Source organism: Bos javanicus, chromosome 11 (assembly GCF_032452875.1).
Source record: "Bos javanicus breed banteng chromosome 11, ARS-OSU_banteng_1.0, whole genome shotgun sequence".
NCBI classification, from domain to species: Eukaryota; Metazoa; Chordata; class Mammalia; order Artiodactyla; family Bovidae; genus Bos; species Bos javanicus.
This window is the reverse complement of record NC_083878.1, coordinates 44,498,712-44,520,421: the sequence shown is the minus strand read 5'-3', so window position 1 is coordinate 44,520,421 and position 21,710 is coordinate 44,498,712. Positions and strand designations below refer to the sequence as shown.

General features: G+C 42.5%; 2 protein-coding genes across 8 annotated transcripts in view; both read left to right on the top strand.

Annotated features, from left to right (window-relative positions):
- Positions 1–15,292, top strand: part of LOC133257058 (E3 SUMO-protein ligase RanBP2-like) — a 61,341-nt gene extending 46,049 nt beyond the window's left edge. The window contains exons 21-30 of one of the 3 annotated variants that reach the window (XM_061432516.1): positions 382–459; positions 2,467–2,637; positions 3,257–3,349; positions 3,647–3,825; positions 8,962–9,166; positions 9,707–9,808; positions 12,888–13,033; positions 13,716–13,989; positions 14,113–14,447; positions 14,777–15,292. In XM_061432516.1, coding sequence (XP_061288500.1) covers positions 382–459; positions 2,467–2,637; positions 3,257–3,349; positions 3,647–3,825; positions 8,962–9,166; positions 9,707–9,808; positions 12,888–13,033; positions 13,716–13,989; positions 14,113–14,447; positions 14,777–15,082 — 1,889 coding nt within the window. In that variant the 3' untranslated portion in view covers positions 15,083–15,292. Of the gene's footprint in view, positions 1–381; positions 460–2,445; positions 2,638–3,256; positions 3,350–3,646; positions 3,826–8,961; positions 9,167–9,706; positions 9,809–12,887; positions 13,034–13,715; positions 13,990–14,112; positions 14,448–14,776 lie in introns of all 3 variants that reach the window. The other 2 variants (XM_061432518.1, XM_061432517.1) reach the window with 2 other exon arrangements.
- A 99-nt stretch (positions 15,293–15,391) lies between these two features.
- CCDC138 (coiled-coil domain containing 138) overlaps positions 15,392–21,710 on the top strand; it is a 30,701-nt gene continuing 24,382 nt past the window's right edge. For 4 of the 5 annotated variants that reach the window (XR_009739390.1, XM_061432521.1, XM_061432523.1 and 1 more), the window contains exons 1-4: positions 15,392–17,041; positions 17,466–17,523; positions 17,893–18,009; positions 20,485–20,607. Coding sequence is in view for 4 of the 5 variants with exons in the window: in XM_061432521.1 (XP_061288505.1) it covers positions 16,793–17,041; positions 17,466–17,523; positions 17,893–18,009; positions 20,485–20,607 (547 nt within the window). In the remaining variant the exon portion in view is untranslated. The remainder of the gene's footprint in view (positions 17,042–17,465; positions 17,524–17,892; positions 18,010–20,484; positions 20,608–21,710) is intronic. The other variant, XM_061432520.1, reaches the window with a different exon arrangement.

Here is a 21,710-nt window from a genome sequence, read left to right as displayed (position 1 = left end):
CACGTTGTTGAGGAGATGTCAGCTTCAGGGAGACATGTCTGTCAGCAGAGCACAAGAACTCAGCTCAGCACTGGGTCCAGCTTAAGGCCACTAGCACTCAAATCGTGAGAGTTCACTCGAAGCTGGTGGTTTCAGTAAGTTTGTTCTGCAGTTACTATTCTTATGTTCTTGGACGGTACTGCATGCTCACATTTTAGGTAAGGCGATCTGGCCACTGAGCAATCTGGCAATGAGCAAAGAATGAAAGCCTTGGGATAGGATAGGTGGATGCGTGGGACAGCCACACTGGTGTAAATAGATGGAATCTGGCTTTTATATCTTAAAATTGCATTCATTTTAATTCTCAAAATGTTCAAAAATGAAATACTCTTTATTTTCTAGGATTTAATTTTAGCCTTTTTAAATCTAATCCAATGGCTTTTTGGACCAGCACCCCTTCCTCACAGCCTGAGAACAGAGGTACAGAGCTGGCACTGGCAGTATGCTAGGGTGTCCGCTTGTCAGCAGCTGCTGGTGCTCAGCAGTGTAACTGGCTGTGTGAGATCAAGTGCCTGATGCTGCAGCGTGCGTGTGACAAGGCTATCATGACCCCATAATGCTGCTCTCTGTACTTGGATGTCATGTTTTCTCACATGTTATACTCTGTTGTTTCGAGGTGGATCTCTGTGGTCTTTACCGTGTCTGTTTTGTACATCATCGTTTTCTCCTGTGATTAGTGAAGGACCTGTGTATCACCTAACCATCACTGTCTGTCTGCGTCCAGACACAGTGGCAGCAGCATGTGGACCACAGGGAACCTAGGCTCCCTGGTTGACAAAGATCCTGTGTGTGGAAGTTGGCCCTATTGGAAGAGCTCCCCCATATCTCGCTATTCCCAGTTAGAGCAGGCCCTTGTGGAGTCATGCTAGAGTGGAGTTGGGTAGAGGACTCAGCAGTAGGCTCTGTGAGAGACCCTCAGGAGTAGGCTGTGGAGACCAAGACTCACCCCCAGAATCACAGCTGTGTCTCGAGTGCCAGACAGCTACAGTGATCAAGTGACCACCTGTGATTTTAGGAGCTCAGTTGTAAAGTACACAGGTTGTGCTCCTAACTGCAGCAGCTCTTATGTTTACGATTAAGGATGCAATCTTTGGAAAAGTTGTGTGGCCTTTGTGTGTGTGTTTGTGTGTGAATGGTACATATTGGTGCACAGACTCTGTGGATCCTAGGCGAAGAGCCCTGGTCTGGGAGCAAATGCACTGATGTACTGCTGCAGGACAAAGAGCCCGGTTCTCAGGTGCGAGAACGTCCTGGTTTCAGAGGACCTTAAGAGATGGGGACTTAGGCCCAAGGAGGCCGTCTCATTAACAGGAGTCTGTCTCACAGTGTCCTCTCGTGGGGCCTGGCCAGGAACTGATGCTGATGTGTGTTTTGTAACAAAGGAGGGTGAGTGAAGGGCTCCTTCAGCATTGAGAAGAGCTGTTTTCTGGATCAGTATCATCCAGTAGAAATAAAGTATGACCTGTATATGTAATTTTAAAATTTATAGCATGTTTGAAAATAAAAGGAAACAGATGAAATAAGAGAAACAGATGAAGTTAAATTTAATAATCTATTCAGCCTAGCCCATTACATCCAGAGTACCATTTCAACTTCTGATCAGTATGAAAAATGAAATTATCCCCCTTTCTTTTTTCCACATGTTCAAAACCCTGTGTGTGTTTTCCCACTTGGGTATATCTCACTTTGGACTGGTTGTACTTGCAGTGCTTCACAGCCATGCTCCATGACTTTGCTTGCTCTGTTAGAAGTCCTTTTTTATAGACCACAACCTATTGTGTGAAGAGTTCCTTTTCTCCCCATCTTTTGCCTTTTTGGTGGTGGTGGTGGTGGTGGTGGTCATGGTTCTTCAGCGAACAGACATTGTCTTAGATTCTTACAGTATGATTTACCCAGAGGGTAACAGGTTTAATTTAATGTTATCATGCTTGGAAATACAGGAAAGTGGATGTAATTCTAATCACTCACCAGCCTTGGCAGTTGTTAGCTTTCTTTGTGGGGTCTCATTGGGATTGGCTTTGAGTTAGTTTTGTATTTATACTAATATTTGCTCATGATTTCTTTAGTTTTTTTCAGTTGTTTCAAATGCATGGATATTTTGCTAAACCATTTAGTATGCCAAGTATGGTTATGGCAGCACTAATTTATAGCCATCAGTAGTATTTTCTTCAGTGATTAGTTACTGAAAGTAGGATTTCTTTCCTGGTTATTAAGGCGATTCTGTGTTCACTGAGGGTTCTGATAGAACATTTCCTCAGGCTTCTAACTCTCAGGGTTTTGAGCTGTGTCCACATCAGAGTGTGTGTGTTTTCATCAGCATGATGTTTTAACCTAAAAATGAAGTTCCAGGATTTTTATTTTAGTTACAATACTGGTATTAATTACCTACCACCTTGTCTTTATCAGTCTTTCTGATTTGTCTTGTAGTGGAAGAGAGGAAAAAACCTGAGGATCTTCCCTCTGATGATGATGTTCTCATTGTGTATGAGCTAACCCCGACCCCTGAGCAAAGAGCTCTTGCAAGCAGACTTCAGCTTCCCCCTACGTTTTTCTGCTATAAGAACAGGCCAGACTACATCAGCGAAGAGGAGGAGGACGGTGAGTCTCTTGTTGCTATAGAGCATTCTGTTCATGCTCATCATAGTGAACGGGGCTCATGAAGTTACTTTAAGCCTCCTGGAGCCCCCACCCCTGCTGTTTGTGCAGGTCCGTGTTGATTCTAAATGTGTGTGAACTGTCAGTGGGTGTCATGGTTAGAAGAGCTGCCTTCGTGTGTTCTCATTCCCTCCGTGTCTGCTGTGAACAGGGCAGGCGTTCTGAGGGGACTGAAAGCAGTTCTGATTTCCCTGGAGTCTCAGAGGGATGGGTGGCTGAGCCATGCGGCAGGAACGGGGTCTGAGTAGGCGAGCTCTGTGGGCCCCATCTGAGTTCTCAGGCAGGGGCTTATGGGCTCAAAATAATTTCGGTAGGACATTCAGGCAGTGATTTAGAGGACTGGATTGTAGGAACTGGATAGAGGCATTCGGAGCCCCGAAATGCCAGAGCAGCTCAGACTAGGCGTTTGGGTGTAGAATCAGGAAACTGGTTGCTATTTGGATGTAGAGAGTAAGGGAGAGTGGATGGGAAGTTGCAGATGATTTTCCTAGATTCCTGGCTGGGAAATCTCCTGAAATTTACTGCAAATTCTTTTATTTAATAAAATAAATTATACTTTAAGATGAAGATTTCGACACAGCTGTCAAGAAACTCAATGGAAAACTGTATCTGGATGACTCAGAAACATGTAGACTGTCAGAAGAAAATGTAACAGGTATGTAACATTAAAGCAAGTAATTTAAAGTGTTTTTTAAAAATCTTCTGTTTAAAGGAATCTCCCAATCTGGTCACATTGGTGATTACCAATTTTGCCATGGTGATTTAAAATATTTAAAAGTAATGTGAAGGGAAAACATCATTCCTGGTGGTGCTAGTTCTCCATTAGCATCCAGGGTCTTATTGTTTGGGTCTTTAATCTGTAGGTGACATTGTGGGCCATTATTGTGGAGTTGGTTGGGCTTCATCTACTTTTATCTTACCTTTCCTTTGTTTGCATTGCCTGGATTTTCAGATAATGAGAAAGAATGTGTTATTGTTTGGGAAAAGAAGCCAACAGTTGAAGAGAAGGCAAAAGCAGACACACTCAAGCTTCCTCCTACGTTTTTTTGTGGCATCTGCAGTGACACTGATGAGGACAATGGAAATGCGGAAGACTTTCAGTCGGAGCTTCAGAAAGTGCAGGAGGCGCAAGTAAGACTGTCTCTGGCATTCCTTCTGGCTCAGTCGCCTTTGTTGATGGCAATAACCTAGAGTGTTCTTAGCACATGGTAACAGTAGGGTGCATCCGGCAAGTGGGTGGCGCCTCAGTCAGCTCTGGCTAGAGGATGAGAAACTGTTTTCTGGGCAGAGGACCAGAAGGCCCACGTGTCACTGCTGCATGTGTGCTGAGTTTGAGAAGTTGGGGTGGTAGCATGGACGATGCTCATGTCCCTGACATGGTCTACTGCCGTACCAAGAATGGAATTAAGTGCTTCACTTTTTGTGCCGGTTACGTGATTCTGGAGTGGGCAGAGTGGATAGGAAGTAGCATTTGAAACCTAGTTCCCATGGTCTGTATATTTTGCTTTTGGTAAGTTCATGATTTGACTACTTTCTTAGTTCAAGTGTAGTCATTTTAATAGTTGTCAGCGCCTTGGTGTATGAATTTGTGTTCCACAGAAACTAGAAAACTAGTCATTGTTTATAGTTGTTTACAGTATTGACATAATCAGAATGGTTCCTTGCTCCTCAAGAAATACTTTTTAAAAAATTGTTGGAAATATGGTAAAAATAAAGTAGGTCCTGGAGTTGGGAATGCAGTGTTTTCTTTAATGGATACATGAGAAGAGAATGAGATGACCCAGCCTGCGGCCTGCTCTTTGGAAGACTTACTGCCCTTCACTGTCCGTTTGACCCTGAGGAGTAGCTGGCCTGCTTTCGCAGCTGTCAACCGAGGCTGTGCCAGCTCTTCCGTAGGTGTAAACTTGTTCATCAGTGCACAAGAGCTAATGTAGACACAGCCCTCCCTCATTTATAACCAAATAGGTTTATTTTTGGAAGTGCTATTTGAAGTTTCTGCATTCAGCTGTGCTGAATCCGAAGTGTATTTCCGTCACTCAGCCGTTTCCCTGTCTCAGTGGCAGTACACAGTGTGTGGTTTCTGTCAGTCACCTCTAATCGCTGCTGCTGGAGGCATTAGCGTGCAGTCATTCACTTGGCAGATACAGTCCAGTCATACTAAGTGAACAGTGCAGTTAAATATGGCTTCACTTTTCTGTGTGCAAAACTGAAAAAGAAACTTATTTTTTTTTATGTATTTCAAGCCTTAAAAAGAGAACTGAGAAGTAATCTCAGCGCTGGTGCACATGCTGAGTTGTACAGTGTTTATTCTTTTCCTACTCGTAGTGTACACAGGATTTGGTGTCTTTTGTCAGTGTACTGTGCTGTTTATAGCAATTAAAATACCTTTTTAAGATATTTAAAAAGTAAGTGACTGTTGAGTTATCATTGTTATAAGTTAAAATCTTTTTGTAAAATATCCTGTAACATTTACAATGTTCTTTAAATAAAAATCCTAGGGGCTCCTTTTGCCACAGAAGTTAAATGTGGTAAGTCATTATCAGGGTGGGAAAAAAATTGTTTCAGTGAATTGTAATTTTGGAGGAGAGTGCCCTTTGATAGAGGTGAAACAGAACTAACAGCCATTAAACTAAAATGTTCTGTGGGTGGATGTAGATGATGTCCTTTTAGGACACATCTTTCCTGCTTTACACTGATTCATCCCCAACTACATGAACTCTTGACATACGCACTCCTGGCTTTAAGTGCTTGAGCATGCTGTGGTTAGGTGCTGACTGTGTGCTGGGACTGCCGAGGGTCAGGGTGCAGTGCTGAACGAGGGAGCAGCCTTTGGATTTGTCTACAGGAAATTCTTGTTCATGGCCTCTTAAGTGGAGGATGTGTTAGGAGCTGAATTATGACATTCCCCTCCCAAGTAATCTAGTCTGCATTTGGGGGGTGACATTTATTGTTGTTTAATTCACCCATTTTCATCATCCCCAAAAGAAGCCCTGTTAACCTCTAACAGTCATCACCCTTCCCATTTCTGCCTGTCTCTCCGAGGCCTGGATAACCACTGATGTACCATTTCTGTCTCTGATTTACCTGACATTTCATATAAACATCATAATATGTGGTCCTTTGTGTCTGGCTTCTTTTACTTAGTAAGTTTTTGTGATATATCCACATTGTAGCATTTATCTGTACTTGGTTCTTTTATGGCCAAATAACATTCCAGTGTATGAATTTACCACATTTTATTTATCCATTCATGTGTTTAATGCCCATTTGTGTTGTTTCTTCTTTTTGGCTATAATAAATAATACTACTGTGATAGCCTAAGTCATTTGACACAAACAGTGGACTATCGTTTCCTTGTGTTTCAGTCATTAGGAAATAATGACTTTTTTCATTTGTATTAACTTTTCAAGTTTATCATAAGTAAAATTCACTTTTTGTTGTATGTATGTTTTCTGTGAGTTCTTACACATGGCTGAATTCTTGTAATCCCCACCGTAGGCAGCGTACAGAATAGTTCCAGACCCCAAAGAATTCCTTCCTACTGACTCTTTCCTACTGTCTCTGCCCTACTGTCTCTGCAGCCACTGATCTGCTTGTGTTTCTGCCTTTTCCAGACTGGAATGAATGGAATCATACAGTTTGTAAGCTCTGATACGAACTTTTCTCACTCAGCACAGTGCCTCTGAGATGTGGCCCAGTCACTGTGTGTAGTGATGGTGTATTCCTTTCTGTCACCAGCTGGTATTCCGGACATTGTACATTCACTGTCATTAATCCTTGAAGAATGTTGTTTTATTTTGCTCTTTCTAGTTTCTAGTTTAAGTCGAAGCTTAAATTAACTGATTTAAGACAGTTCATTTCTAATAAACATTTTAATTTTAAGTTCCTCCAAGAGCTGTTTAGCTCTATCTTACAAGTCTTAATATGTGATATTTTCACTTTCATTCAGTTCAAACTATTAATTTTCCTTGAGACGTTCTTTTTGACAAATGCATTGGATAGAAGTATATTTCTTCTGAATATTCCATTTTCCACATGTCATTGTTACTGATTTATAGTTTAATTCCATTGTCTATAAACGTATTTTGAATAATTTCAGTTCTTATTGAATTCGTGAAGACTGTCTCAGTGGGTGCTCATTGTACACTTGAGAAGAATGTAATTTTTTGTTGTTGTTTTGCATGGAAAATAGGTTTTTAAATAGATCAAATCAGTTGATGCTGTATTGTCCAAGTCCAGTGTATCCTTGCTAATTTTTCATCTACTTGTGATGTTGATGATTGACAGAGTGTTGCCCAGCATGTCTGCTGCTCCTGTCAGTTTTTGTTGCATGTACTTTGTTAGGGAGTGTTCCATCTGCTTCTGTTTTCTGGAACACACTGTAGAATTAGTGATATTTCTTTCTTAAATATTTGATAGAACTTAACCACTGAAACCACCAGGCCTGGTACTTTTTTTTTTTTTTTGGCAAGGATATATTAATGCATTTTCTTTAATAAATATAGGCCAATTCATTTTATCTGTTCTGTCAGTTTACTTTTTTTGAGGAATTGGTTGGTCCATTTCATCTGCATTATCACATTTGTGGGCATAATAGTGTTGCTGAAGTTGAGACGGTCATTAAAATGTTTTAATGCCTGTTTACTATCCATGGATCAGTGTTGATGGACTCTGTTAATTTGTCCAAAGACTTCAGCATGTGTATTAAAAGTGTAATGCTTAATCTCCAGATATTTGGAGATTTTTTTTCCCAGCTATATTTCTGTAGTGATTGTTAGTTTAATTCCATTATGGACTGAGCATATACTTTTTATGATTTCCATTCTCTTGAATTTGCTGAGGTTTGTTCTGTAGCCTAGAACGTGGTCTTTCTTAAGTGTTCCATATGCACTTGAGAGGAATGTATGCTGCTGCAGTTCAATGGAGCATTCTGTAATTTTTAAATTTCTGTTGTATTTTTCAATTCTAAATTCCCTTTGGATTTTCTTTTATGGTTTATATTTGTTTGCCTGACAACTCTCTTTTCATTTGTCTTAAGAGTATTTGTCTTTACCTCTTGGAACATTGTTAGAAGCTTTCAGAGTTTGTCTGATCTTTCAACACACAGATCATTTCATGACATTCCCCATCCCTGGCCAAAGAAAGCCAACTCTTCTTTGATGCTTTTCCATCTGTGCTGTTGGCAGCCCCAGTTTCTTGGACAGCTCTGTACCCCTGCGGGGAAGTGGGTTGATGTGTGGGGGCAGGAGAAAACCCACCAGGTTCTTACTACGAGACTGTCCCTCAGGGCTTGAGAGGCTTTTTTCTCCTAAGTTAAACACAGAAGTTTACTGTAAATATGTCTTCTTCAGAGGACATTTTACAGTCTTGATTAAAAGTGGATTTGGTAAGACCAGAATTTCTGATGTCACTTTGCCTGTCTCTCCAGTCGTTTTTATACCTGGGGACCACCTGCCATAATGAGGGGACAGTCAGAGAAAAAATTTCATCTCTTGATGCTGTCCAGCAGCTCCAGCTAGAAACCCTTTCACTCAGGTTCAGTGCTCTTTTGTTGAGACGACCCTGTAAGCAGTAGGAAGCAGGTCAGCGAGGGGGCCCAGTCATAACCTCCCTTTTCTTCTTCTCTGCCTAGCCATCCTCCTGCTCAGCACCGTCCATTTCCGGAAGCCATCTTTGCCCTGGGGTGGAGTTTCAGAGGAGGTTGTGTGCTCTCGGTCCTTGCAGAGATGGCCCCCAAGGCAGGGGCTGGCCATGTTGGCTGGGGGTGGGCCGCTTGAACAACAGGCCCCAGGGCCCAGGGCCTGCATCCTTGGTGGCAGCACCCCAGCAGTATGTGCCAGGGCTCGTGGCTCAGCACCAGCAGGAGCAACTACGGGGGACAGTTGGCTCAGGCCAGTGCCTTTTCAGGTTCCTGCTGTGGCTTGTGGACCCGGATAGGCTGGCCCCTGGAAGCTGAAGTATTCATGGTCTCATCACCAGACCTGGTGCTCCTTGCTGGTAGACTTCACATTGCTTCATGTCTCAAGATTCTTGGTCCTCCTGCTCTCATCCACTTCCCAGCGGCTTCTGCTTGCTTTGTCCTTTTCAATCTAGTTCAGTTGCAGGTGCTGGAGAGACTGGAGGTACGGTAACATGGTGGAGAGAAAAGTATGCTTACTCCATTTTGTCCAGAACTCCATGTCATCTGTTTATTGTAAAATAGAGTATATGATCCTTTTTGTCACTTAGTATTTAATGACATAGTTATTTGTTACTTTCTCTTTGCAGAAATCCCAGGACAAGAACATAGCTAGCTCAGCTGATGGCATGTGTACAGATGACACTAAAGTGACTGTGCCATTTTTGTGTAAATCTGAAGAGCCAGAGTTTACTACCAAATCTGTTAGCTCACCATCAGTTTCTTCTGGAACTGTTGACAAACCTGTGGATTTATCTACTAGAAAGGAAAATGATGCAGATTCTACAAGCCAAGGTAAAATTTGATGTATGTTTATAGCAACCTTGTAGGTATGCATTTCTGCGTAAGGTACACCTGTGGTTCTGAGACGATACCTTCAAATGTACCTCCAGGAATTCCCTTTCTTAAACTGAGATGTACAAAGGGGCATGAGGTAATTCAGTTTTCTTAGTGAACACAGAATCTTTACATAGCTATTTCCTGAAATCCTTGGAATGAATGTTTGTTTAGATAATACTAGACCATGTGAAGCAGAAGCTGTGTAGCTCTCTTAGTATAGATGTACATCTCATTTTTTTAAATGATTTTGAGCATGCTGCTTCTGGTGTATTGTTCATTGAGAATAAATAGTACCTGTAAACTTGTAAGTTTTCTTCAGAGAAATAACTAGATTATAAATACTCCTTACCCCCACACCACCACATCAGTAGTATAGCAGGTCCTACCCTTCCCAGCATACACACACACATACCCCTTCCCTTTGGGTCCTGGGTAAATCTTTGATGTTCAACATATGTTAAATGAAATACTAAATTTCTCTTTCCCTTTTGCCAGTGGAAAGCAAAACAGTTACGTTTGGATTTGGAAATGGTCCAGGGCTGTCATTTGCAGACTTGGCTTCCAGTAATTCTGGGGATTTTGCTTTTGGATCCAAAGGTAAGATTAGGAGGCGAGGCTTCGGTGACTGTGTTACAGAAGTGGGCACCCCTGGAGGGTGAGTCCTTTGTTGCAGGGTTGTTGCTCACCAAGAATTTTCTCTTAATTCATTGTAACTTGTGCTAGTCTTGCGCATCCTGAAATGCAGAACCCTCCCTCCAGTTTTGGAGTAACTTTGGGATTGTTCTTCTAGTTATACTTTTGATTTGCTAATATTTCAAGATATGCATCTGTAAGTTTTAAGGAGATGACTTTGAAGTTTTCTATTCTTGCATTATCCTTGATTGTATTTTTCATATAAAGGTTGTGCTAATTTATATCTGGTGAGCTTTCCCATCTTTTCCAGTGGTTTCTAATTTTGGTCTGTTTTGGTATCATCTGTAGAAAATAATCCTTTTCCTTGTTTATGGCATACTATACTTTCCTATTCTTAAATATCTTTCATAACAAATTATAGCACCACCGAAATTGAATTAATGCTTGATTTGCAGAATAAATTTTATTGAAGATAAATAATTACATTATTAATTCAAAATAGTGTTATTCCATCTCACATATTTTACTTGTTTCACAGTTCCGTCATTTATTGAAACATATAAAACTTTAAGAAATCACCTTCAGATGTTGTGTTACTTTGGAATTCATAGCCTCATTGATGTCACATTGCTTTATTTTTAATTTATTTAGTAGTTTGAAGTCACAGGATAATAGGTCAGCAAATACAGCAATAGAATGGGTACAATTATCCACCAATGAAAAGCCAAATAAAAGCTGATGTGTTAGGTTGCTTGATACTCCATCAGTGTTGTGCAGTAAAGTTGACATAGCACAGCTCCACATCTATGTGGGAGACTTGCCCTGAGTTACCTGCTGATTCAGTGAGATTACCCACCAAGCTCTTTTTTTTTCCAAGCTTCACCTTTTAGTTTGTGTCCTTAGATCTAACAGGAATTTGTGCTTTGTCTTTTCAGAGAAGTAGCTTTTGGTTTTATCAGTTCTCCTTTTGTTTTTTTATCTCCAGATTTGTCATTACTTTCCTTTAAATTACGATTAGTTTTCTTATGTATTGAATGTCTACTTTATTTAGTTTATATTGTGCTAATAATATAAGCACAGAATAGTATTTTGTAACTGTAAATCCCCTGGAATCCATTTCATATATTTTCATGGAGAGTTTTCACACTTGTAAATTTTTAATACTTTAGCCTTTGACTAAGGGCTTGTAGGATTTAAATTTTTTTTTTAATGAAGGTCAATTTCATCAGAATGATTTTTTGCTTCTGAAACATATTTCTGGCCTTGTGTGGACTTTTTTGATCTTAAACTTTTTGTTTTGGTTGGTTTTAAGCCCAGAGGAATCTTCTTTCTCCTCTTCTATTATGTGTTATTTCTGTGGTGATTGCTTTTTCTTCATCTGTTCATTTTATTTTTGTCTCACTTTCTTTTCTTTTGTTCCTTTTTTCTCTGTTTCTCCTGAAAGTCATCCTCACACAGGTCAACCAGTCACTCTGTCTTTTGTGTAATATTTCATGCGGAAACTAAGAGAAAATAAGAAACAGCAGTTTATCTGCTGCTTCCCTGTGCCTGACATTTTATCATATTTCCTTGAGATTTTGTAATTTTTCCATTAAACCCAGAGTGGAAGCTTCCTAGGTATTGCTACCTAGAATACAGTTGTTGATATTGATTATTGATAGACTTATCTTTATACTTATACTGAATAAATTCTTTTTCCTGCTCCTTTAAAGCAGTGGTTTACAGTTCTCTGCTTCATATTAGAATTCCTGGGAGCTTTTTAAAGGGGTGGGTAGAAGGAACACTTGATAGTTAAGTTATGTTGGGCTCTGAGTGTGGGACCCAGGCACTGGTATTTCATAGGAGCTGTTGGTGTGATTTTAATATGCACCCAATGTTACGAACCATTGCTTTAGAGGAATTTTGAGATTTTCTGCCGTATATCTCAGGGTATTGGGGTAATTGAAAATTTTGTTCTGCTTGGGAGTTCCCTGAACAAGTTCTTTTGAAGCCCTACACCTATGAATCAACTAGGTTCTGTGCTTACTATTCTCAGGAAGCCCCCACACAATCTGAGATGGTGCTTTTGTTTGAGCATTCGTTTGCTATTTATTTGTACGACTTTTTTTTTTGTCCTGTTTTTTTTCTCCCCGTTAAACCTGTCTTAGAAGAATTTACTGTTTCATTAGACACTCATTTTGTTCTTTCTTCAAGGTGCTGAGTTTTTAACTGATCCGTGACAATTTTTGCCTTCTCCTGAGTTTTTGTATCAGATGTAGGATTAGAAAGCAGTTGTTTGTCAGTCAGCAAAGCGATGAAGAGTTGAGAGGTTTCTTTCCTCTAAGATAAGATAGTGGGGAATGTATTAATATTAGCAGGCTGGGTTGTCACAGTTGAGATGTGGAAAACACAGCATTTAGTGTTCGCCTTCTCCAGGGTGTGAGGGAGGGAAAAGTCTTTGTTCCTCTGCATAGGAGTGGGGAGCCTTTTCACCCATTAAGCATGGTGTTGCTTGAGAGAGGGCGGGGTGGAGGTGGGGTCAGTGAGCTGCTCCTGGGGCCACCAGTGCCACCTGGGCAAGAAGTTGAAGCTCTCACCCCATCCATTTACCTTAGAAGAGAGCTGAGGTGGAGAAGTTACCAACTTGTATTCAGTCTGCTTTGAGAGTAGCAGATTTGGCCTCTTGGAGAACATTCTTAGGCTCTAAAGTTACTTTTTTCATGTAATAGAATGTTTTATGAAATAACTACCCTTGGAGCTGAGCTGGGTTTTCAGGTTTCAAAGGAGGTACTTTGAATGAAGAACCTGCTTCATAACTGAAAGTTCAGTGTCACTAAGACCTAAGGCTTAGATAACCCTGTCTGTACACCCAGGCATAAATGTCACTACACTCCTTTGTGCGCACCACTTGAGCTTAACTTGCCAGGAGAATACAGTTTTAAGCATTTTTGTTAGAAGTATGTCACATCATTGGAAATTAAATTCATTCATAAAGTACTGTAACAGGGATTAAAAGCTTATTAAAATAGATATCACTGTTTAAATATCCTAATTTATTCATCAGATAAAAATTTCCAGTGGGCAAATACTGGAGCAGCGGTATTTGGAGCACAGTCAACCAGTAAAGTTGGTGAAGATGAAGATGGTAGTGATGAAGAGGTAGTTCATAATGAAGATATCCATTTTGAACCAATAGTGTCACTACCAGAGGTAAATATTAAAGAGTAAAAACCTTATACTAACTTCACATTTTAAGTTTAAAACTTAACATGGGCTTGATTTGTAGGGCTGACCTTGTTTGCATTTCTTTCAGAACATTGACCATTACAAACGGAAGCTCTTCATTACAAGTTCAATCTTAAAATGTAAATCATCCTTGTAAAAAAATTTACATACAAATGTTATTTGGTAAATTCTGTGTGAAATTGTTGGGAAGAACTTAATTTTTTCCTGTTTGTTTTCAGTAACATAATTGAAGGAGCAAAATATTAAAAACCCATCTAAGCTCATATTTGCCACAGTCCTTTCAATAAAAAGTGTATTGTACTTTTTCTAGACAAGAGTGTTATTTTAAGCAAATTACTTGCATCAGTTTGAACCTCAATCAGTAGATAGTATTTTTCTTGAAGAATGTGATTTTTTTTAAACCTCTTCTCTCCTGTAAAAGATTGTATTTGATTTCCAAAAAGAGGAAGGATGTTAATAAGTACAAAGAAGACATTTAATGACAAATCTTTCCTGCCTCATCTGAATCCGCTGTATTAGTAACCCTAGGATGTTAACTCTTTTCAAATTCTGCTCATGTCAGTGTGTGAAGGAATTTGGATCTTTGGAATTTGTTATGAGTATTTTATAAGCAGCAGCTTATAGGTAATTTCATCTCTTGTCACAGGTAGAAGTAAAATCTGGAGAAGAAGATGAAGAAATTTTATTTAAAGAGAGAGCCAAACTTTACAGGTGGGATCGAGAGGCCAGTCAGTGGAAGGAACGTGGCGTTGGAGACATTAAGATCCTCTGGCACACGGTGAAGAATTACTTTCGGATTCTGATGAGGAGAGACCAGGTGTTCAAAGTGTGTGCGAACCACGTCATCACCAAGACGATGGAACTGAAACCCTTGAATGTTTCCAACAATGCTTTAGTTTGGACTGCCTCAGATTATGCTGGTGAGCTCTGCACTCAATGCTACTTTCCAGTTTTTTGACTTTTCTAAATTGACAACAAATATATAAAACAATTTTTTAAGTTATTTTAACACTAAGGTCACTGTGGTGTTCCTTGTTTAACAGATGGAGAAGCCAAAGTGGAACAGCTTGCAGTGAGATTTAAAACTAAAGAAATGGCTGATTGTTTCAAGAAAAAATTTGAAGAATGTCAACAGAATTTATTGAAACTCCAGAAAGGACAGGATTCACTGACAGCAGAGTTCTCAAAGGAGACAAATCCTGTGGTGTTTTTTGACATTTGTGCAGATGATGAGCCCCTGGGACGTATAACCATGGAATTATTTTCAAACATTGTTCCTAAAACTGCTGAGAACTTCAGAGCACTGTGCACTGGAGAGAAGGGCTTTGGTTTCAAGAGCTCCATATTCCACAGAGTGATTCCAGATTTTGTTTGCCAAGTAAGTCTTAAGTGTGCATCACACCAGTGTAGTAAATCTGAGTGTTTCTCCTTACCTGTAATTGTAGACTTTAGCTTTTCCACACCCCCAGCTTCTATCCCCACAAGAACTTGCAGCCTAAAAGGGTTCGTATTTCTAATGCCTTGAACCTGATAGAAATTAAGGATGGGAAAAGATCTTTTCATTTTTGTTTCCTTTCACAAATTTCTTAGTTTTCAAACTACATTCTCAGAGAAGCTGGGTATTTAGGACCTACCCTTCAGTGGTTAGTTCTGTATGTGTTTTAATGTTTTATTTGGGATTCCTGTTAATTGAAATCTTTTTTTCAGGGGGGAGATATCACAAAACATGATGGAACAGGAGGACGGTCCATTTATGGAGATAAATTTGAAGATGAAAATTTTGATGTGAAACATACAGGTCCTGGTTTACTATCAATGGCCAGTCGAGGCCAGGACACCAATAATTCTCAGTTTTTCATAACACTGAAAAAAGCAGAATGTTTGGACTTGAAGCATGTAGTATTTGGGTTTGTTAAAGATGGTATGGATACTGTGAAAAAGATTGAGTCATTTGGTTCTCCTAAAGGGTCTGTTAGTCGAAGAATTATTATCACAGAATGTGGACAGATATAAAATCATTGTTTTCCATAGTAAATTTTACCTGTATAGAAGTTGAATTGAGGCCTAGCTGTTTTGACAACATGGTAATTAATTATGTTCAGCTTTTGAAAATGGACATTTCCAATGTACAAATGTAAAATTGCAGCTTATAGCTGTTGTCACTTTCTAATGTGTTATAATTGACCTTGCATGGTGTGAAATAAAAGTTTAAACACTGGTGTATTTTCAGGTGTACTTGTGTTTATGTACTCCTGACATATTTGTATTAAAATGGAATACTAATCTTGTTAAAAGCAATAGACCTTCTCAAACTATTGAAAGAATATGATATATGCAATTTAATTTTAGTTCCTTTTAAGATATTAGACTTCCTGCATGGATATACTTTCTGTTTGAATAAAGGGACCATGACTTGGATAATTTTTATTTCAGATTTGGACTATATTTGGTAATTTAAACTATTGGTGTGTTCAGTTATGAACAGATTCACTTGTAAATGGGTAGAGCCACAGAGGGCAGAGACTTAACCAAAGTGCTCTTCTATAAATTCTTGCACCTCCTGTATAGTTAAATTATCTTTTAAGCAGAGTACCTTCTTTCCTTAAAATATGTAGCTTCCTGCGCCCTTTCAAAGGTATTAAATTAATTTTTACATTTTAAGTTGAGTAATTAGACTTTTTAAAAAACCTTTCTGTCATCTGTTTCTACTACCTCAAACTGCATTGGTTCTGATAGAACTTGAATTTTTCCTTGCAGTTATTGTGATAAAGTATGAGTATTTTAAACAGGTCTATACCATGTTCTTTGGTTAAAGATTTGCTTTATACTAGATTGTTGCAGTACCTTTTTCTGGTGAATTTTGTAGCAAAAATAAAGTGACAATTGTTAACAGCTATGATATTTAAAAAATTCATTACTTGTGCATCTTAATTTTTTGTTCATTCTGGAACCAAAGTAAGAATAATTAAATATCTGTAAACTCAGACTGCCACCTGATTTCCAGAGCTCCCAAGGAAAGGACTGTTTTCAAGTGGGGTATATACTGAACACCTACTTAGAAATGGCTAGTGGAAAAAGTTGGACAACAGGGGGTACATTCTCGTCAGCCTGCTCAGTGTAGGACCTCGGAGTCCCTCGAGCACAACGTGCTCGTCGCAGCCCCCGCCGGCGGTGTGCTCAGACTGCGGGGCTGTCGTGCTGTTTGGGGTCTGGAAACAGGCTGTCCTGGGGCAGCACCTGCTTACCGCCCGAGGTGGGGTCCGAGTGCGGGGCGCAGTGGACACCCTGACGCCCGACTGTGTGTGTGTATTGGAGGGGGGGGGGGGTGCGTGCACCCCGGTCCCGAGGGCTCCGCTTCTCCGTGGTTTCGGGGCGCGTCCCGGGTGACAGAAGGCGCCTGGGGCCTTGTGGGCTGCGGGAGACTCCGAGGCGCCCTGTGGATCCAGGTTAGGAAACGAACGCTATAGCCGAAACCAACTCCTCCAGCCAGGACAAGTCTGAGCTGCGTACGAGAGAGATACACCCGGATGGCGCCTCGACCCGACCCCAGCGGAACGCGCGCGACCCTCGAGAAGGAAAGGAAACGATGACCCCGCGCGCCAGCTCGCATCTCGCCCCCAGGGGCCGCGAACTTGTACAGACGCCCACAAGCCGGGCCCAACGGCGTTGGCGCCGACGGCAAGCGGGAGCCGGGATGTACGCGCGTCGTAACACGCATCCGCAATGCCCGCCCCTCCACGAGTCCGAGGGCTGTTCCCCAAGAAACACGAGTCAGCGTCCCTGCCGGGGGCGGGGCATGTCGTGCGTCACGGCGCATATTCTCCACACAGCCCCGCCCCGCCGCGCGCTGTTGCCAGGGAGACGACGTCGGTCGCGGCCATGGAGCCAAGAGTCGTGAAGCCGCCGGGGCAAGATCTCGTGGTGGAGCGCCTCAAAAGCCGCTACGGCCTGGCGGGCGGCTGCCTCAGCGAGGTGAGGCCCGGCCCTGCCAGGTTCGCGGGTAGCTGGATCTGCGGGTTGGAGAGTGGGCGCGAGGCGGGACCCCTGGCGGCAGCGTGCGGGGAGCGGGCTCCCGGCGGGCACGCGCGTCGGAGGATCTATGCGCGTCACCGCGGGAACGCGCGCAGGCGTTCCCAGCTAAGACTTGGGTGAGGATCGGAGCTGCGTCAGTCTGGGCGCTGGGCGGTGAGTCCGAGCCGGTTTCATGCCGCAAGGTGCTGGGGCCCGGTGCCCCAAGGTGCCCGGTGGGTCCGCGGGGGCCGCCCGTGTGCGAGGGCCCGGCGTGCGTGTCGGGCGGCGGGAGGGGACGCCACGCGGGGCAGGGGTTCCAGGAGTCGGAGGAGACAGGGGCCGGGGGACGGATTCGCCCCGGTCACCTCTCCATCCTCTCTTCCAGCCGGGGCGCCGGCGGCAGGACGTGGCGGAGCGGCGGCGGCGGCCTCCCCGCACCCCAGGTAGGGCGGCGGCTGGGTTGTTTGTTCCCCGCAGGCCGCAGGTGTAGGTAGTTTATCGTGTGAGTTCAATGCTTAGAGCGCATCAGAGGAAGAAGCACTGTGTTGAGCCCTCAGGGACTTGGCCTGCCCCCTTGGTCTTTCTGTTCCGACGCGGAACAGGGTCTTCGGTAGCGGGTCCCTGCAGCGATCGCGTGCGGGATGGGGGCGGGGGAGGCGATGGATTACACGCTGTTTGACCATCGGCCTGGAGGCCAGTCTGTTGGAAGCCCGTGTCGCGGAGACGCAGACGGGAGACTTCTGCAGAGCCGAGAACTAGGTCGGTGCCGGACCTTACCGAGCCTCCTCGGCTGCCTTCCCTCCTGTTCACAGAGGATTTGGACATCTTCTGCTGTGGAGATAAAGTCGGTCCGTCGTTGAGATGTTTCTCTGACGAGAGAAGGCGGCGCCCCACGTCCCCCCGCGGTGTCCTCACGGTGAACTGGCAAGGTACCCCGAGTCCTGCTGGGGGTCTCCCCCACGCCCCTGGGTATCGCGAAACCAAGGGCGGGGGCCGAGGCTGCCTGGTGTGCGCCTTTCTGTGAGAGAAGGCATCGGCGGTGGGGAGCCCGCTGGGCGGTGGAGGAGACTGGGTGCTAGTTCCTGAGCATTTGATGGAACCACACGCCTAGCGTCCTGTTTGCAGACATAATGCAGGGATACTTACAGTGCAGGATAGACGGCTCTTCATCCAGGACCCAAAAGAAGGCCTTGCTCCCTTATTTATTTTTTTTTAATAAGGAACTAAGATAAAAATGACTACAAGTTTGTTCAGCAGCAGTCAGTATGGTGCGTCTCCTGCTGTGGTAAGCACTGTGCTATACCTAGGTAGCAGAGAGAGATGGGAGAGGTCAGCCCTGGGATTGGGGCCTACAGAATAGTACACCATGTGCTGCTGGGCTGTGAGGGGTCAGCAGTTTTGTAGAGGAGTTTTTACTCTGGGTAAAACCAGTGGAAGGTAAGGTGAAATAATGTTCTAAGCTGAATATTATTAATGCCAAAAATATGTGGCAGAAAGAAGTGCTAAGGTATCAAAAGCGAACAAGCATTTTGAAATGATGGTAAACTGTAAAGTTGTGGACGTATACAAAGAGAAGCGTTGAGGTAATTGTAGAGAGGGAAAAAGCATTGTGCCTGAAATATCTATTGTTACTGTGATTGATATCTTGGAGCTTGCACTGTTTCATTTTCTGATTATTACTCCATGTGAAGCACTTAAAATGCTGTTCAGTACATAGAAGGGCACTCAGATGCACCAATGTTATCATCATCACCGTTGCTGTGGTCTCCTTTGGCACTCACAGAGTCATCTAGTTGATCTGGAGTCAAGGGGTGGACATGGACGTGAGGGGACTTCCCTGGTGGTCCAGTGGTTAAGAATCCACCTTGCAGTGCAGGGAATGTGGGTTGGATTTCTGGTTGGGGAACTGAGATCCCACATGCTGCGGAGCAGCTGATTTCATACGCCACAACTAAGATCCGACACAGCCAAATAAAATAAATATTTTTTTTAAAAAAAGATCTAAACATGGATAGTTTGATTATTGTTGTGTTTGTTGTTCAGTGGCCAAGTCATGTTCAACTCTTTGCGACCCCATGGACCGCGACACACCAGGCTTCTCTGTCCATCATCATCTCCCTGAGTTTGCTCAAACTTATGTCTGTTGAGTCAGTGATACCATCCAACCATCTCATCCTCTGTTGCCCCATTCTCCTCTTGCCCTCAGTTTTTCCCAGCATGAGGGTCTTTTCCAATGAATCAGCTTTTCACATCAGGTGGCCAGAGTATTGGAGCTTCAGCATCAGTCCTTCAGTGAATATTCAGGATAATTTCCTTTAGAATTGACTGTTTGATCTCCCTGCTGTCCCAAGTTTGATTATAGAGAAAGGAAACTGCTGGCAGTTATAAGTCCGTGGAAGTTATTTTCTTTTATTGAACTGATAGTTTTATCTTCTTTAAATGGTCTGGGTATGGTTTCAAGTTGAAGCTTTAGGACTGTGAAAGGTTTTAACTTTGGACAGTTTTCCCACCAGTTCCTTGTTGTGATCTAGTGTGGAATTACAGGGCTGCCCAGCACCTGTATCTATTGAGTGCTTGAAAAGGGGCTGGTCTGAACTAAGTTGTGCTGTAAGTAAAAAATAAACACTGCATTTTCAAGATAGATAAAAGAATGTAAAGTATCTTATTTTTAATATTGATTGTATGCTAAAATGATTGTCTTTTAGATATATTGGATTAAATATAATACACTTAAAATTTCATGTCTTTTTATGTTTTTAAAGTAGCTACTAGAATTTCTTTTTCTTTCTTTATGGCAGTGTTGCGAAGCTTCTGAGATCTTAGTTCTCAGACCAGGGATTAAATTTGGGCCCTGGGCGGTGAAAGCACAGAGTCCTAACCACTGAACTGCCAGAGAATTCCTGAAAATTTTAAGTTGTCTTTTGTGACTTGCAGCATATTCCCTTTTAACAGCTGGCTCTGGAAATGCCAACATTCAGATGATCTTTTTGGAGGGAACATCTGGGATTCTAGTTCTGCTTCACCTTTTGCTAGTTATGTCACCTGTCAGTTACCCTGTCGGTTATTTAACTTAAGACTCAGTTTCCCCCCCTCAACACTCATTCTTGCAGTTGTTAATAGAATTAGAGACACAGAGCCTGTTCGATCCACTTCACAGCAATACGGGGTCAAGAGGAAGGGTGTACTTTGCAGTTGAGCATGTCTGAATGTGAGGAAAGTTCACACGTGTGAGTTTTCAGCATCATGACTGGTAGTTTACAGTTTTTCCTTTTGCATTTTAAAAAATGTTTACTTGTTACGTTTTTTCAGTTGTTATGCTGCTAATATTTGAAGCAGTCTCCCCTTCTTTAAATGGCTGTATAAATCTTCCAGAATGCTGTGATTTATTTTTCTTTAAAGCCTAGATGATGAACTGGATTCTTTTCAAGATTTGAAAGAACCAGAAACAGAAGAAGAGTTCACCGGCAATGATTCTAGAGTTAGTACTTCCAAAATAAACAGGCAGTCCTTTAAAGAGACAGACAAAGGTAAGAGAAATGCTCATTTCAGAGATGAGAAATGCTCATCTCACTTAAACAGTCATTTAAACAGCAGCTCTGTCAAGTAGGGCACTAAAGCTTACCCTGTAGTCGTAACCCTAGTTCTCAAGGTGTGCATTTCTTTGTCCTGGGTCTTTGTAAGCCATGAACTGGTTGCTGTGCTTGTCATTAAGTTAAAGGAGAAGAGGAAAATAAACTTCATGATTTTCCAGTAGAATTTCCACATTGTCGAAGTTTATCAAAAATAACTTAATACTCCATGAATATTATAATTTTTTCAGTTCTTTTTCTTGTCAGTATTTCTTAGGAATTAGGATTGTGGTTGTTGTTTAGTTGCTAAGTCGTGTTTGACTCTTCTGTGATCTCACAGACTGTAGCCCTCCAGGCTTCTCTGTCCAAGAAATTTCCCAGGCAAGAATACTGAAGTGGGTTGCTATTTCCTCCTCCAGAGGATCTTCCCAACCCAGGGACTGAACCCATGTCTCCTGCATTGGGAGGCGGATACTTTACCACTGAGCCACCTGGGATGCCCTAAGATTGTGGTAGTAGGTGACTAACCCTTATACATTTTAGGAAAACAGGCCAGGTCACTTGAGGCCTGGCCTCCTTCACCCTGAGTCAGCAGTTGCTCTCTATGTACCTGGCTGCATGTGTGTGATGGATTTTCCCACTGGAAACAACTGAGAATACAAGATAACATATACAAAATGTTAAGTGTGTTTAAAAGTTGACAGAACTAAGGACTGTTACGGCCCGGGGCTGGTGGGCTGGGAGCCTGGGGAGGCAGGCAGAGCATGGAGTGTTTCCCTTGAAGGGTGCTTGTGGAGCTGGGGAAGAGGAAACACTTTCTTTTTTAAAAATTCCTATTTTTATCTTGGCTCCCCTGGTCTGTCCAAGATGGGGAGTACCATGGAGACCCCCTCCTTAAAGCCGGGGGCGGCTCCTCAGCTGCCGGCCAGTGCAGGTGAAAGTCACAGCTCATTGTGAGCAGAGCATGAGTGCCAACAGCCCAGTGCCAGGGAGGAGCAGTGCGGGGGGTGCTCACCTCCACTGCTAGGGTTGCAGGGGCAGGGGGTACTTTGGTAACTGAT